The 15939-nt window shown below is 57.4% G+C and overlaps 1 protein-coding gene across 6 annotated transcripts in view; it reads right to left on the bottom strand.

Moving 5' to 3' along the window:
• Positions 1-7730: 7730 nt before the first annotated feature.
• The window catches only part of TSPAN9 (tetraspanin 9), a 204249-nt gene continuing 196040 nt past the window's right edge, over positions 7731-15939 (bottom strand). For all 6 annotated transcript variants that reach the window (XM_030321446.1, XM_030321445.1, XM_030321444.1 and 3 more), the window contains 6 exons: positions 15147-15338; positions 14698-14772; positions 14271-14372; positions 13503-13634; positions 12989-13072; positions 7731-11309 (listed from right to left, as the gene is read on the bottom strand). In XM_030321446.1, the coding sequence (XP_030177306.1) occupies positions 11238-11309; positions 12989-13072; positions 13503-13634; positions 14271-14372; positions 14698-14772; positions 15147-15338 (657 nt within the window). In that variant the 3' untranslated portion in view covers positions 7731-11237. The remainder of the gene's footprint in view (positions 11310-12988; positions 13073-13502; positions 13635-14270; positions 14373-14697; positions 14773-15146; positions 15339-15939) is intronic.

Genomic DNA, 15939 nt, shown 5'->3' with positions numbered 1-15939 from the left:
GAATGAAACTCAGTGTTTGGTGAGGAGATGAAGTCTTGTTTAAAATGTTTGTGAACACCCTTTTCTTCTCCCTACCTCTCCCGCCAGCCTTGCCCCAACCCCAGGGGCCGCTCCGGCCTCGCCATGGGGGAGCGTCCAGGGCCTTGTGGTTACTGAAGGCCTACTGTGTGCTTAGAGTATGTTAGTCGTGTAAGTGCTTTCTCTCCCGGTGATCACAATGGGAAGGCACTATTCCCCCCACTCTGCAGATGATGAAATTAAGGCTCGGAGAAATTAAGAGGTTGGCCAGTCAGTAGCAGTGGTTGTCGACATGCCACCCCCAGCCGGGTAGAAGCAAGGGGAGCCAGGCTGAGAGCCCCCTCTCCTCAGCATCCTGCAGCTCCCCATCTCTGCAGTAAGCTGTCAGGCTGCCGTGCAGGAACAGTGCGTCCCTCAGGGGCACTAACAGCCGCAGCCTGGAACCCCCTCCCAGACTGGATGAAACCATCCATCCGGCCCCCGCCCCGCGCACCCTGGACATTTGCAATCAGCAGAGCAGTGTGGCTCCCTTCAGACTGACAGTCAGGCCCTCCTGGTGGAGTGGCTCAGGCAGCAGGCGGCCCTGGGGAACTGTCGCTCAGGGGAACAGCCAGCCTATCACCTCGGGTGCCAACGCTGACACCAAGTGAGGGCAGACCAGACCTGAGCAATCAGAAACCGCAAACAGGGTGTGGAATCTGGTGCCCATGCGGAGATCACATGTGGGGCCGTGGAGGGCTGATGAGGGCATGGTACACCCCTCTCCCTGCTCCATACTGGGGGCCAGGAGAGAAACCTCAGGTTTCATGCGCTCAGAGCCGCCCTGGGCAGGGGGGAGGCACCCTGGGTGGTGATGTTAACCACCTTCTGCTACCTTTGCCTCCCCTGTGTTGTCGATGCGGGACTCTGGGCTGGCACAGTGTGGTCGCTGTCGTAGGGAGGGGGTGGCCTGAAATCTCACCAGGCTGCTCACCCTGTGTGCTTAGACCTGGTGGGGCCAATGCAGCACTGAGGGGGGTGAGGGTAGTGAGCCCCCCGGGACTCTTGGGCTCTGCAGCCAGTTTCAGTCTTAGGATCTGTCACTCTGGTCCATGCCTGGGGTTGGAGGTGGAGAGAGTGAATTGAAACACTTTCATCACCACCCACCCCACTTTCTGCCTTGAAAATATTTGCTACTTTCTGGCCACTTTGGGCCTGGGGAGAGAAGGGGAGGGGGAGGGGAAGGCAGTTGACTAGCAAAGGACAGAACCCATCTTCCATGTCACCGCTGTGTGGTGCTCACATCCCCGAGGATGCCGGTGATGTGTCTGAACCAGCAGTTCTCAAACTTGAGGAAGCATCCGGCCACCTGGAGGGCTTTCCAACAGACTGCCAAGTTTCACCCGTGAGCTCCACATCTGCAGGGGTGAGGCCAAGGACTTGCCATCTAATGAGTTCCCAGGTGCCGTTGGTGCTGCCGGCCCTGGAACCACCCTTTGAGAACCACTGCTTTAGACCACGCCACAAAGGACACTCTGCCACCTTCCTGTGTGTGCCACAAGCCCCCAGAGTTCCGAAGCCCCTCAGGCTGTCCAGCTGGCCAGAAACGTGACTCTCTAGCAGTGCCCTCTGGGTGGGTCTGTTATCTCGGCCGGGAGACCAGGTGCCTGGGTCCTCTTCCCAGAAGGAAACAGATCAGGTTCCCAGCCCCCTTTTCCCACCGCCTTCTGTGTGCCTTGGGAGAGTCTGGCTCCATTCTCAGCACCCCCACTTTCTAGTTTAGCACATGCGCCCCCTTCCTCTCCTGCTTATGCCCCCGAGTCACCCTGTGCAAATGCCCCTAGGAATTCCAGGCAGCCCAGGATTAGGCCAAATGGGCTTCTGGAACCAGCTGGCCCATGGATATGGGATCATCACAGTATTCTAGAAACAGAGAAGTTGCCTTAACCTCCCGCCTATAGAGAAGTTGCCCTGGTTGTAAATATGCCCTCTCCTTAGCCGGCCTCAGCGTCAGCCTGGCCTCACATGCTGGGTGGCATGATAATAAAGGAATTGTATCTAGGACTACCTTCTGTTGCTTTTTTCCTCCTCTGCAGGGAAATCCCAGGTAGCTCATCAGATGTATTTCAATCTACCGTACAAGCGGAAGCAGACAGTCACGGGGAGAAGGGGAGGAAGGAGGAGCCCTATTAGGAAACCCATTGACCACAGTGACTGGGGTCCTGCTTACCCTTCTTTTATTAGCTCCCACCTTTCCTCTGAACTGACCTCGCTTGCATGTGTGTGCCATTGGCTCCTGGCTCCACTGGCTCCTTGGCAAGAGCCAAGCTCAAATGAGCGAGCTTGAATCGCGTTCCTCTTAAAGCTGTCCGCCTTTGGTCAGCTGGCATCCCTGCACCACTCACCACGATGGACGGCAGCCTCTGTCAGTGAGCCTCCGGCCTGCACATCCTGCCGCGGTATCGCCCCGTGCTGGCTGCAGCAGATGCCGGGTGTGGTGACAAGTCAGGGGCGAGGGGCCCTCTCTGGCTGGCCCTTGGGCCCCAGCTGAGTGTTGGAAGCTAAGACATGCACGCCTACTGCTACCTGGGCCCCTAGACCATCTAATTTGTCCATCTCCAAGTCCACAGTGGGATGCTTTTTCATCCAAATGCGGAAAGACTTCAATCTTACAAGTCAGAGGAGCTGAGGGCATCAGGTTGCCCAGTGTGGAGCTAAAAGGAAGTAAATGCTTTGATGCATTGACTTGATTTCATTCACTATTCTGTCTAGAGAACTTGAGGCAGGTCAGTGAGTGAGCCTGAACAGTACCTGGGAAAGCCAGACGCTGAGGACCCCAAGATGGCGGGAGTGGGGTGCGGTGGGGAGGCAGACTAGAAGTGAGCCTCTCGCCTGGGGAGAACCTGGAAGGGGCCTGTCACTTGCTATCTAAGCAGTTGGAGTCTGTAGCCCAGGCCAGCTCCCGTGTGTCTCTCCCTCCCCTTTGGTCGAGATCATTCACCAATCACAGCAGCAGCCCTCTGATGGCCTGGATGTTGAGAAATGCACCATTTGGGCCTCTCCGAGGTCTCCTATCTTGTTGGACCCAGACATCTCACCTCCACCATCACTATGAGTATGAATGTGTGCACACATGTACAGAAGCACACAAATGTGCCTGGGACAGACAGGCGCCCCTCTGTGCCCCTCCCTGCTGCACACAGGAGCGCCATGGGTGAGTGTAACTGCTGTCTGAAATGGCTGTAGGAGCTCCTGGGTGGCTCAGTCAAACGTCCAACTCTGGGTTTCGGCTCAGGTCACGATCTCATGGTTCGTGGGTCAAGCCCTTCATCGGGCTCTACATTGACAGCACGGATCCTCCTTGGGATTCTCTCTCTTTCCCTCTCTCTCTCTCTCTCTGCCCCTCCCCTGCTCGCTCGCTCTCCCAAAATGAATAAACAAACATCAAAAATAAAAAATAAAATGGCTCTGGTGGCCAACTGGGGCCTCAGGTAGGTGGGCAGCATCGAGCAGCTGTGTGAAGCTGTCCTTGGTGGCTGCTGCGTGGCCTGTCGGCTGCCACTGCTCCCCAGCAGGTGCCAATGCCTCGTGTCAGTCCCAGTGCCAGGCTGTCATGTTGCCACCAGGTGGGCTACTCTGAGCTGGGACCCTGGTTCCCACTCCGTCCCCCCCAATTGAGAATAGAGAGGCTGCTGGTGGGGGTGGAGGAGACACAGGCTCCAAATCCTGGATCATTCCACTTACCTTCTTCTTGAAAACAAGTACATGGAAGCTCCTACTTCCCTTTTCCTTCAACTTCTGTCCCGGGATGAAACCCTGTCGAGCGAGGACTGGGCACAAAGGAGAGGCAGCTGCGAGGGACCCAGAGGGATCTTTTGGATCAGGCCAGGGGTGAAGAGGGCGGTGAGCAAAGCTTCAGTCCGGCCCTTCCCATCAGCAAGGTGCAAACAGCATCACTGCACTGAGGACATGCGCAGGCCGGCCAGAGCCAACAGGGCTATGTTCCCGTCAGTCTGGGCACTCTTGAAGAGGTCATGGGCAATTTCTGCCGGCCTTCTAAAATACGGAAAGCGGCTCATGAATCCCTAATTGAGGGTTAGAGATCCCCAAGCTGGGGAGGAGATCAAATTCAACATGTCTCCCGGAGTTGCCAAGCTGTAAGTAAGGCTGAGTCCTTTCAGTAACTGGTGTCCCCTTCCAGGGAGAAGAAATGTATTGAGAATATGTCAGGATCCCAGGAATTCAGTGGGGGCAAGTTGGGGCAAAGGGCAAGGAGCTTTCTGTTGCCATTTAATGACAGGACACAGGCTCGCCTTGTCCGCATGTCGAAACGGCCCTGCTCCACATGCTGGGCTAGGCTAGATCTCACGGCTCTGTAGCCGCCAGAAGGAAAATCTCTGACCAACAGGCTCCACCCAGCAGACCCAGCCACAGACCACAGTGTGGCCCTGCTCTGCCGGCTTCCCCCTCGCCTCTGAACAAAGGGACACCGCGGGTTTGCCCCGGCTGGCTCTCAGCTGCCTGGCAGTCTGTAGGGCCACAAAGGGGAGATTCCAGCAAGCAGCTTCGGAGAGACTGGCCCAAGCGTGCCCCGTGGAGTGTCGTTACGCTTTTTGTTAGCTTAAGGAGACACAATAGTCCATCTCCACAGCTGTCATTAAACTCAGCAAAAACGAGATGGCTAAATCAATAGCTTCCTCATCTTTGCCGAATGCTTTAGAAGGGACCATTGCAATGCCAATATTTTCGTGTCCAAAACGACATTCATTTAATCTGACTTCCCTCTTGTTTCTGTGGAGCAGTGGATGCGGCAACCGGGCCATCCCAGAGCAAAATGGAGGCATGAGGGAAGCTCGCCCACTGAGCCCACACGTCTCCGCCCCCCGCCATGGCTCACTACCTGCCCCCATATACCGACTCCCCTGTCCATATGACTCTCCTGTGTCCCCAGCTTTCAAGCAGGGGGATGCTCCTCCTTGGGGTTATACCTCTAGTCTGGGGACTCCTGAGGACCCAGACTTGACCCATTTCTTGCTAAGCACTTACCCTGGTCTAGGAATAAGCTGGAGGCCTTTACATGCATGGTTTTATTTAATCCTTGCAGCAAATCTGTAAAATCGGTATTGTCCTCATCTTGCAGATGAGGAAAGCAAGACACGTTCAGTGACTACCCAGGGCTCACAGCGGTATCATATGCAGAATGACTAATTCAGACCCTCCAGCTCCCAAACAAGTGGCACCCAGATGTGGCACATCCCTAACGTTGAAAGTTCAGGCATGATGATAGCCGATAAAATAGTGGAGGTCAGGAGGAAGCCAGATCATGGATATGAGAGCATTTTGCAAGCTGCAAAGCTCAATGCAAACCAAAGGAGAGATTTAATTATATCACACTGGTCTCCACTTGCACACGAGCACGGAACCTGGAAAACACACTCGCCCTCCATTTGGTGCAGTCATCTACCTGTCCAGGGCGAGGGACGTCATGTTGGATGAGTGGCCCGAATGCTCCTCTCCCCCCAGCACCCCCCCCCCAAGTAAATCTAGTAAATCTAGTTAATCACTAAGTCTCTCAATTTTCTCTCAGACCTGATGTTTTTCTCCCTCCCACTGACGCTTCCCTGAGGGCTCAGTCACCTCTCACTTAAGTCACTGACACAGCCCCTCCTTGAAGTCCCGGCATCCACCCTGTCCCACCTTACCACTCTCCAAGCGATCCTTCCCAAAGGCAGATCTGAGCCGGCCGCACATGGCTTCAAGCCTGTCAGCGGGCTCCCACCACTCTTGGCTTCAAGTTCAAGCTCTAACCTGGCTTAGGATCTTGTGATCTGGTGGCTGCTGCTCTCTCCAGACACCCCCTTCGCGCTTGCTCTGTGCGCCGGCCCCAATGACATCACCAGGGCTCACCTTCCAATCCCCGCCAGGTTAACTCCTGTCTTTAACTCTCAGCAGTGACATCGGCTCCCCAAGTTGGGGTCAGCATGTCTCCCACCCGTGAATATCACGATCACAGCACCGAGTTGCAATCCTGTTTGCTCTTCTGCGGTTCCTGTCAGATTGCTGGCTCTGTAAACACAGGGGTTGGTCTGGGTCCTTCACCATATACTCTAGGTGCTTGTACAAGTTAGCATCCAATAAGTCTTTGGGTGGATAAACATCTTGTCTCAGGAAGCCCTGGTCGTGGCCATTTTGAAGGAGCTCTCGTATGGGTACCAAGCCCACTGTGCTGCTGCTGGCAAGCCATCTTTCTCGTGTGCCCTTTGCTGAGTGCAGATGGATAGGCAGCTCTCCCACCACAGCACACGGCTGGGGCGGTGGGGAGCGCCCCCAGGGTCATCTCATTCACCCCCTCTCAGGGGCTAAGGAGCCCACCACCCATGGCTCTAACCTAGTCATTAGACATCCCCGGGAGAAGCAATGCCCAGCCCTGTCCTGATAAGAACGTCTCCTCTCCTGCCCAGCCAGGCAGCCTGCCTTCCATGGCTTTAGCTCATTTCACTGGAGCCCAGTGCTGAGCAGTCAGTGCATCCCATTGTCCTGTGATCCAGAGGACTTCACTCTGCCCCCCAAAAGCAGACAGCACAGGGACGTGGCCAGCATCCTCGTGGGTGGGTGGGTAAGCCTCGAAATGGCTTACACCCACACACCTCTGACTTGGTTGGTGCTCAGAGGATGTTGGAGGGTCACCGCCCCTAGTTCATGACTAGCCCCTGGCTCCACGGCCACAGGGTTCCTTCTGGTAAATCTCCTTAGGGGGAATTTTTAGGGACTACATTCTAGCTGGACCTTCGATAGAGGGTCAATTCTCAGCAAACCTCTGGGGGCTTTGGGACACAGCAGCTGCAGGATGGGGTCCTAAAGTTTGGTGTTCTGGGGCAACCCTGCCAACCTGGCCACTGCCCTGAAGAGGAAGGAGAAACCCCCTCCTGCTCCTGGGCCCACATGGCACATTCACTCTTTGTTCCCACCCCAGCCTGGAACACTGGCAGCGATTTCCACGTACATGTGGTCCCGGACGAGGATGACCTCTGAACTCCTCACCTGCAACTTGTCACCATGACTGTGGCAGCCAAGGACACTGGGAGCCCAACTCCACAAACCAGAACCCCAGCCAAGGACACCGGGAGACTTCCATGACCAGGGGGCACAGTGTCCGTGGGCTCACATGGTGTTGAATGCCCCCTGCCTCCCTGCTGACCTCTCATCCTGACTTGGTGTTCCTGTGCCCTGAGAATATCTCTGAGAGCACAGCCTGGGCCAAGTCATGCTGTGAGGTCCGCTCATCCTGGAAGAGCTGTCAGGCCCACTAAGAACGTCAGAGGGATCAGGGAGAGACTGTACCTAAGCCCTGTCCCTACAGGAAGCCATGAATGACTTACTCCCTCCCCCTCCCCCAACACACTTCTGGGCCTTTCCACAAGACTGGCCATGTGTGAGAAGCGACAGGTACTGAGGTGGGAGTTGACCCCTCACACAGAGAGCTCGGGCCTCTCGGACTAGCTCCCGACCAAGCCCGCATCCAGTCACTGGGCAAAGGGCACCCCTAGAGGGGACTGAGCCCCGCCTCCCCCAGCAGACCTGTGACCTGGGCTCGAGGAGGGGAGATGAAGTCCTTGCCGTGGGGGTGTCCTAGACAAACGGTAGAGCCAGTGCCTGATCCGTCCTGTGTCCCTCACAACAACCACTACAAGAAGTCATGGCGGAGTGAACACAAACCACGAAGAGACCACCTGTTTGTGCTTTTGACACATTATCAGTTTTTATTTAAAAACATGCTAAAAACATGGTGTTCGATAAAGCCAGGACCAGGATGAAGGAAACGCACAGATACGGCATTGCAAGCAGAAAAGTGCATTTAAAACCAACAAGCGTGCTGTCCCTGCTCTCCCACGCTCCCCGGGGGTGGGCAGGGTGTGCGCATGAGCCCCTGGCTCTGGCCCTCAGGTGCCCGTTCAGGGCAGGGAGGCCAGGACCCGCCGGGACCACTGCCTCGCTGAGGTGCAGAGGAGTGAGGGGGAGACCAGGACCGGGAGAGGCCGGTCGCAGAAGGGCAGAGGGACAAAGGGTGGACTCAGGCACCTGGCACCCATCCTACACCAGGTCCCTGCTAGTTAGCACCTCCACCAGTGTGGGTGGGCAGGGGGCTGCAGAGGAGGGCACAGCCATTTCCATCTACCTGGACTGCTTTGGGGCCACCAAAGCAAGGAGCGATGGCCACCCAGGTCCAAGTCAAACCAGAACATCTGTGCGAGGGTCTGGGGTGGGGCAGCAACCTTTCTGGAGAGCCCAAGGTGCTGGCCCATGCTGGTGTGGGGGAGGGGGTGACAGTGCTCCAGCGGGGGTCTGAGGGTGGAGACTGTCCCCCAACACCTGCCACAGCCCCCCAAGGGTGGTTCTCAGTCCCTGCTCGCCCACCACCTCTGCAAGATGGCTACAGGGAAAGGCCAAGTCTCGGCCGGCACCCCCTTGAAGCTGTCTCCAGAACCTGACCTTCTAAGTCGAATCTGGAAACTGCATCAGACCTGACCAAACTGACGCTGATTTTGGCAAGGGAAGTCACATGTGAGGGAGCTCATCGAGTTAGTGCTGCCCCAGTGGGAGCACAGTCAGGAGAAACAGAGAAGACACTGGGCTGCCACAGACACCGTGTGGCGTGACCTTCTATGTGTGGGATCCACCCTGCAGGAAGGGCGAGGGGTCTGGAAGAGCACCCCCACCCCTCGTGCCTTCCCCCAGAGGAGACTCGAGCAAATGCCTAAGCGGCCAAGCACAGGGTGAGGCAGGAAGGCGGTCTGAGGGACTGTGGACAAGCCTCCATGAACGGACAGGTGAGGGGGCGCTGGTGGGGAGAGGGGGACCGCGGGGGAGGCTCCAGGGCCAGAGGACATCCCTGAAGCTCTAGAAACTAAGACTGCCAGGGAGGCTACACACACCCACCCCCCCAAGGTGTTGGGCTTTTGCTGCTGATTTGAACAAAAACTGAAATTGCATTGATAGGCATGAACAAGCCCGCCCCATCCTCCCCAAGGTCATTACACACCCAGTCCCTTCTGTGTGACTCCAGCCGGCGTTGGCTGAGCGCGTCTCCACAGTGACGCAGTAGCATGTCTGTTCTGTGCTCTGCAGCTGGGAGTCCCCAGGGAGGCAACTGAAGTCCCGCACCAGGAAGATGGCACCAGAGGACCCAGGAAGGCAGTTTGGCTCCAGCATGTGCTGGCCCCTTTGTCCCCCCAAGGACCCACCTTCCCAGCTTTGCCATGGGCACCTTCACTTCTGTCGTGGGGTGGGCTGTGGGGGGTCCTTGCCTGACTCATTGAGCCCACCTTACTCTCCACTTCTCATCCCCCAAAATCGTGACTCCTGAACACCAAAAGTTCCATACTTCTGGTCCCCCCTGTATTTTACTTCAGCGGGTGCAGGAGTTGCCGGCTGGGTGGCCAGGTCTCAGCTTTTGGAGCAGACAAGTGCAGGCTGGAGAGGAGACGTGGGCCTGGTGAGAAATCAAGGTATTGAGCCAAACGGTGCAGGGAACAGGCAGCTGCCCCACATGAGGCCGGGTCGGGGAAGCGCACTGGATCCTAGCCGGCCAGTGGACAGCCTCTGCAAGCTCAGTCCCATGAATTCTTGACTTTAGTTTTTTAACTGCAAACACACTCAGACCAGCTTAAAGCCTGAGGGCCCCCCTGCTGCAGTCAGATACCCCACCCGGCCTGTTCAGCTTCTACACCGTGACTTGGCTGTTTCTCCCTGGGGCTGCTGTAGCAAGATCCAGTCTGACCTCCCTGTGCTTCTCCTCGGGGCCACGGAGGACAGACCTGCCACCACCCCACCATCAATGAACCCTGAGGAAGGGGATGAGGGTCCCGGGACCCCCTGGTCATCTTCCCCTCCCTCTCGGCAGGGAATGTGCAGCCCAGTGAGTACAGCTGGAATGATCACGGGCACTACTTCCACCTTCCTCTCCTGATGGTCACGGGACCTCTGCCACCGTCTGAGCAGCAAAACGTAAGGAATGCTTCCCCTTCCAGAAGCAATGTGAGAAAGTGAGCAGCATCTGAACTAGAGAGGTATTTGTCCGAGAGTTTCTAGCAGGAATGTCTGTGAAAGTAACTGGGGTTTGCAGAACCTGTCGCGGGAATATGCCCGCATGGGGCGGAAGGGGGAGCCTCCGGTGCCAGCAGAGGGCAGGAGGAAGGAAGGACGGGAAAAAGAAAAGACTGCTCATCGGTGAAGCAGAAGGACCCACAACGGCCCTGGCCACGTTCCTGGCAAAGCACTTCGCCGGCCCCCCACGGACCCCCAACCGTTCGGGCCTCTGGAGCCAGCATCAGCAAACCTATGGCCCCCGGGCAGGGTGCCCCTCCACGCTGCTCTGTGCCTTTCTGTTGTACACGCCTCATCCAGGCTCCTGTGCCACCGACGCGGGCCCCGCACACCCCGGCCCACTCTCCCTCCCACTCGGTACGTCCTGAGCACAGGCCTGGTGCATCTCCCCGGGGACTCCTGAGAGCTGCACAGTGGTTTGTCCTGATTCAAACCTGACGGGACATCCTCTCTCCCCGCACCTGTCCCCCACCCTCAGGAAAAAAAAAAAAGAAAAATCAAACCATTACAGAAATCAACGCAGTAAAAAGTTATAAATCAGAAAGCTAACCCTAAACTTATCTGGAAGATAATATTCCTGAATAATCAGAATCAGAGTAAAATAAAATAAAAAAGTTACACTGTAAGGTATAAAAAGCCTGGGCAAGATGCTCCCGGGGGCCTTGCCCAGAGGCAGTCAGACCCCCGCCCCCCCCCCCGCCAGCTTTCCCATGGATGGCGGTGGGCACCCGTGGCTCCGTGGGCAGTCTCTGGACCAGGAGGGAGCACTCTGCGCCCCACCCACATGGGGACCAAGTGTCAGCGTGAGGAAGGGCAGAGGCAGAAACGCATCAGTGCTGGAGGGCTCCTGGAGCATGAACCCGGCCCACCCTGTCTTCTTTGGCAAATACACAGATGCAGGAATCCAGGCGCCCCCAGCACCCAAGGTCTCTGTGTGCCTCCTCCACACCTCCTCCTCCCTGGCCCTCCACCCACCAAGAAGGCTGAGGCGGGGTGGGCTGGGGGAGGGTGGGCTGCGGGGGGAGTCGGGTGCAGGGGTCAGCAGTCTGGAGAGCGCGGGCAGGCAACACAAAGCTCAAATCTTCTTCCCTGGCACAGTGTCTGCGTGGGGGCTGGGGTGCTCCCGGCCAGCCCGCTCAGGCATCGTACTTTTTACCAGTCCGGTGGATGTGCTGGAAGAGGGTCATGGAGAAGGCCATGCCCAGAATCTGAAAGACATGGGGGAGAGGGTTTTGGACAGAAGCCCCAGGGCAAGCGGGGGTACCCACCTGTGTGCCTGAAAATCACTGGTGGACGGGAAACAGTGGTGGACAGAATAGGTCACACACAGCTGAGCTCAGCCCCTCAGAGCTGTTTGTACAGAAGATCATAAACCTCTCTGAGCCTCAGGAATCTGCCCATTTCAGGGTTCTGTTGTGAGGACCCAAAGCACAAAGGACCCGGCCCTAACTGGTAGCTACCACAGGACTGAGGTGGGGGCAGGAAGGGGACAGGAACGTTAAAAACCCAAGCCGAGTCCCTCCGTTCAGTTCTGGAATACACGACGTGATGTTTTGGGTGCAGCCAGTGTGTCTTCACCACTGATGTGCTTATGACAACATTAACACTCCTCTGTGTTCCCTCAACTCCTGAATCCTGAAGGGGGTGGTGGCCCAGAGCAGTGCAGGAGGAAGCCAGCCTGGGGCCTCACTGTCACCATGGGTAGCATGCCGTGGGCACACACCACAAAGCTAGGGACCGGGAGACGCTGCGTGCCTCTCCTGGTTTGGGCGTAACTGGAGGAGACCCTGGCTGGTGATGCTCTGGCGTTCTGGTCCAGGCCTGAGCACAGTCAGCTGAGAGGTGCCCTCTTCTCAATACTGAACAGCATCTTGCCCCCGTGTGCTCATCTCACATCAGAGCTCTGCAAAAGTGACAGCGGGCTTGTCTGCTGAGCTGGAAAGCTCTTGGATGAATCAGACACGTTCAGACCCCCAGACCCAAGAGTTTAGGGCAAGAAAGATACAAGATGTCACCCATCTTCCCGTGGACCAGCCAGTCAAGTTCAAGAGCTCCAGGGAGAATCAGGCACTGAAGATTCTTGCTCGCCTCAGGTTGGAGCCATACATAAATGGACCAAGGAGGGAGCCCGGAAATGTGCATCCCCAGAAAGGTCAGGGGACTCTTGCTCCCCACCGGCCATGCCACCTTCATCTTTAGGAAGGGAGGCAGGATTCCCTCCTGGTCCCCCTCCACCATCTCGCAAAGCGCAGCTGGGCACCGAATGCGGGGCTTGCAAAGGACAACCGGGCACCGAATGCTTGCTAGGAACAGCTCACACCTACTGAGCACGTCCTAGCTGCCTGGTACTGCTCTACGCCCTCTTCCACACATGGGGCTCACTTCATGCTAAGAAGTGGCGTGATGATCATGCCCATTATGCTGATGTGGAAATTAAGGCACAGACGCTCAGCAACCTGCCCGGCTCATGTACATTTAATGGGTGCCGAGGCCAGAACAGACACCCAGGGAGTGTGAACACCTCAAGTGTTACCTGAGGACTTGGGTTCCATTCAGTCCTAGGGTAAGTGTCCCCGTGAAGTAGGGCAGGCGTGTTGTCAAGCAGACCCACACAGGGGATCTGCACGGTGCTGGCCCCAGGCCCCAGGCTCGGAACGGATGCCCAGGAAGCAGAGCCCTACTGCGCCTGCGGGGTTGGGACAGGCGTTGGGATGGAGGCCTCAGGACAGAGCAGAGCAGGACAGCGCAGGGGCTCCAGGCTGCTGGGATCAGCTATTTAGTGCGTGTGCGTGTGCGTGTGTGTGTGTGTGTGTGGCGCTTCGTCTTCCGCCTCTGGCTTAGGTCCAGCCGGGAGCTCCAGCTGCGAGGCTCCTAACAGCCCTCTTACCTGCATGATAAGGATGCACATCCCCACCGTGCCAAGCACATGCTTATTGTCATCAAACCACGTCTTCACCTTTTCATAGCAGCCCTAGGGACCAGGACCAAAGGTTAAGGCACCACAGGACTGTGAGTGCCCCTTCCTGCCCAGCCCCCACCTCACGTCCCCTTCTGTCCCTGTCCTTGCTCTTGTCTCCTGCCCCTCTCTGACCCTCAGCCCCAGTCCTCTAGCTTTTGAGCAGGCCCTGCCCCTCCCCACCCAGGGGTCCACCTACAGGCTCCCACTGCACGGCCTCCGACCCCCACTCAACCTCCACCCTCGGACACTCCCGACTGCAGGCCCAGCCCTCCCGCTGGCCACCGGCCTTTTGGCTTCAGTCCTGCGCGTCCCCCACCCCACCTTCTGTTAAGCCAGTTCCTTCCTGTCCCAGGCGACCCTCCCCTGCAGGTGTCCTCTTGCCAGACTGTCCTCCACACCAGCTTCTGGGAGGGGGACCTGGGGAAGCAGCTTCCAGACTCACCGTTCTCCACAGAGGGGTGGTGGTGTTGCGCCCACAGCCCTGGGAGTTCTCCATGCAGCAGCGGTCGGGCACTGTGTTCTCCCCCAGCACTGGGTACCAGTCTGTGTAGTCGGTGACGCCACAGCAGCGCATCTGCAGGTGGGAAGGCACCGGGTCAGACACGTCACTGCCCGCGGGCCTCCTCTGTGCCTCCCCCTGCCTAGACCATCCTGGCCCCACGAAAGCTGCCTCCCTGCGGTTCAGCAGAGGAGAGACAAAGGCCTCCTTCTTGGGGCCTCAGCTGGGCCCTAAAGGGAAGTGACAGCCCCTTCCTGGAGGCCAGAGTGCAGACAAGGTAACACCCACCTGCCACACTGAGCTGGGCACTGGACACGAGGCAGGAGTGCTCTCTGCTTGCCCACCACCCCTCTGCTTTGTGGATCGTCCCAAGCTGGCTGCCGGCCCCTCCCCAGGGCTTAACGAGGGACCTCTGACTTGTTCCCCTCTTAGAATCAAGGCCTTCCTGCCTGACCCATAATCAGGGCAACAAACTCTGTCATCCATGCCAAAGCTTCAGAAAAGAAGGGATTGGATGATTTGCTCTTCTAGATTACCTGTCCTCCCTGGTCCCCTGTACCCACTTAGGCACTGGCCACCACTCCCGCTCCCGTGCCCTGCTCCCCCTCCTTCCCTCAGCTGCCTGTCCCTCTCCAGATGCATCCTCGGTCACCCAGGGTGAGTCTGAGCCGCGCCCCCCCACCCCCCGCCCTGCCAGGCCCAGCCCCTCACCTCAGCCTGGATGATGTTCCAGGCGTTCTTAAGCCCCACGTTGTTCTCTGTGTTGTACAGCAATAGTCCTTCTTTCAGGTCCTTCTTGGCGTTCTCATTTACCTGTCGGGTAGAGGGCAGGCCCCTGAGTCCCTTCTCCGAGTGCTCCACACAACTATGCTTGAATGCTCCCGGTGATGGGGAGCTCACTAATGCCAGAGGATTCCTAAGACTACACAGGTAATAAACCCCCCACACTCCCCTCAAAGTCACCTTCCCCATGCTTCCCCCTACCAAAAGCCTTTCATCTGGACCTCTCCCAGCTCTCCTGCTGCCATTCTCCTTCCTCCCTTCCTCATAGGTACTCTCTGTCCATGCTTCTCCTCTGGCTTGTCCTGACCCCAGCCCACTGCCACCCCACATACCCCTCCCTTCCTGTAAGGCCTACCTTGTCCATGTAGACAAAGAAGAGGATGAGCAAGATCAACTCTGCCAGGAGGATGATCAACAGGACGATGAAAAACTGCAGAGAGAGTGTCGGTGTGGGCACACGGTGGTGGTCACGGCCAGGGATGGGGTGCACACAAGGGCTAGGGGAGCTGGGGACGGGAAGCACCTAGACAGGGCTTCCCAGGTATGGGAGAGGCCAGCTACGGCTCCTGAGGAGTCCCTGATAGCTAAGGGAGGCAGATGAAGGAGATAGCCAATCGAGGAGTGGAAGGGACAACTAGGGCCGGGATACGCGATCGTGAGGAAGAGGGGTGTGGTCGGGGAGAGAACATCCTAGAAGCAGTTTCTGTCGGGCATCTAATAGGCTGGCGGTCGTCTCAGGCCTTGCCTGTCTCCGTGACCCGGATGCAGGGAGTTCAGAGGGCTGCAGGTATGGAGTTCACTTACACTGAGAAGGAGGCACTTGTTTTCCTTGATGGCCCCCAGGCAGCCGAGGAAGCCTGTCACCATGACAATGGTGCCTATGGCGATGACCAGGTTGGCTGCAGACAGCGAGGGGAAGCTGGGGGAGAAGGTGGCAAAGTTGCCTTGGGACACGGATAGCCAAATGCCCACTCCGAGCAGCCCACAGCCACAGAGCTGGAGAGAAAAGAAAGCCGTTAGATCAGCACCGCTTTGTGTTCATCTCCATGGAACCCAAAAGGCTGCATGTCCCCACCCCCAACTCTGAGACTGGGAAAGGGGGAGACCGGGGCTATAGGTCAGATAGGGCCACGGGCCCTAATCGTGTCGGCTCTGAGGCCCAGACAAACCCTCAGCCTCTCCACGTCTCAGTCTCCGCATCTGGCAAATGGCACCCTGCCAGCTTCACAAACCTCCTAGGGTCACTCTGAGGATCAAATTTTAAACGACACAGGCAAAATCCTGTAACAAACACTGATGGTCCCAGACACACATGAGTGGCTGTGGTTACCCCACTTGTCAGTGGAGAGGCCCTGGCATTCAGGAAGGAGTCTGGGAGGAGGAGCGCGGTGCCCAGGGAAGGTGAGTAAAGACTCGTCTTTGGGGCCAGGAAGACTCTCTGAGTCCGGTTTCTCAGGGCCAGGCCTTCCGGCGACCACGTCCTCCTGCCCTGTCCAGCAGGGCCATTTTCCCACTATTCTCAGGAGCCTGAAGAACAAATTTCCCACAGATGGAAGGTGAAAGAACTCAATGCGCTGGCCGACATGCAGGCCATGAG

The sequence above is a fragment of the Lynx canadensis genome, chromosome B4, assembly GCF_007474595.2.
Source record: "Lynx canadensis isolate LIC74 chromosome B4, mLynCan4.pri.v2, whole genome shotgun sequence".
In the NCBI taxonomy this organism is placed as follows: domain Eukaryota; kingdom Metazoa; phylum Chordata; class Mammalia; order Carnivora; family Felidae; genus Lynx; species Lynx canadensis.
The sequence above is the reverse complement of the archived record's forward strand: the minus strand, read 5'-3'. Positions and strand labels throughout refer to the sequence as shown.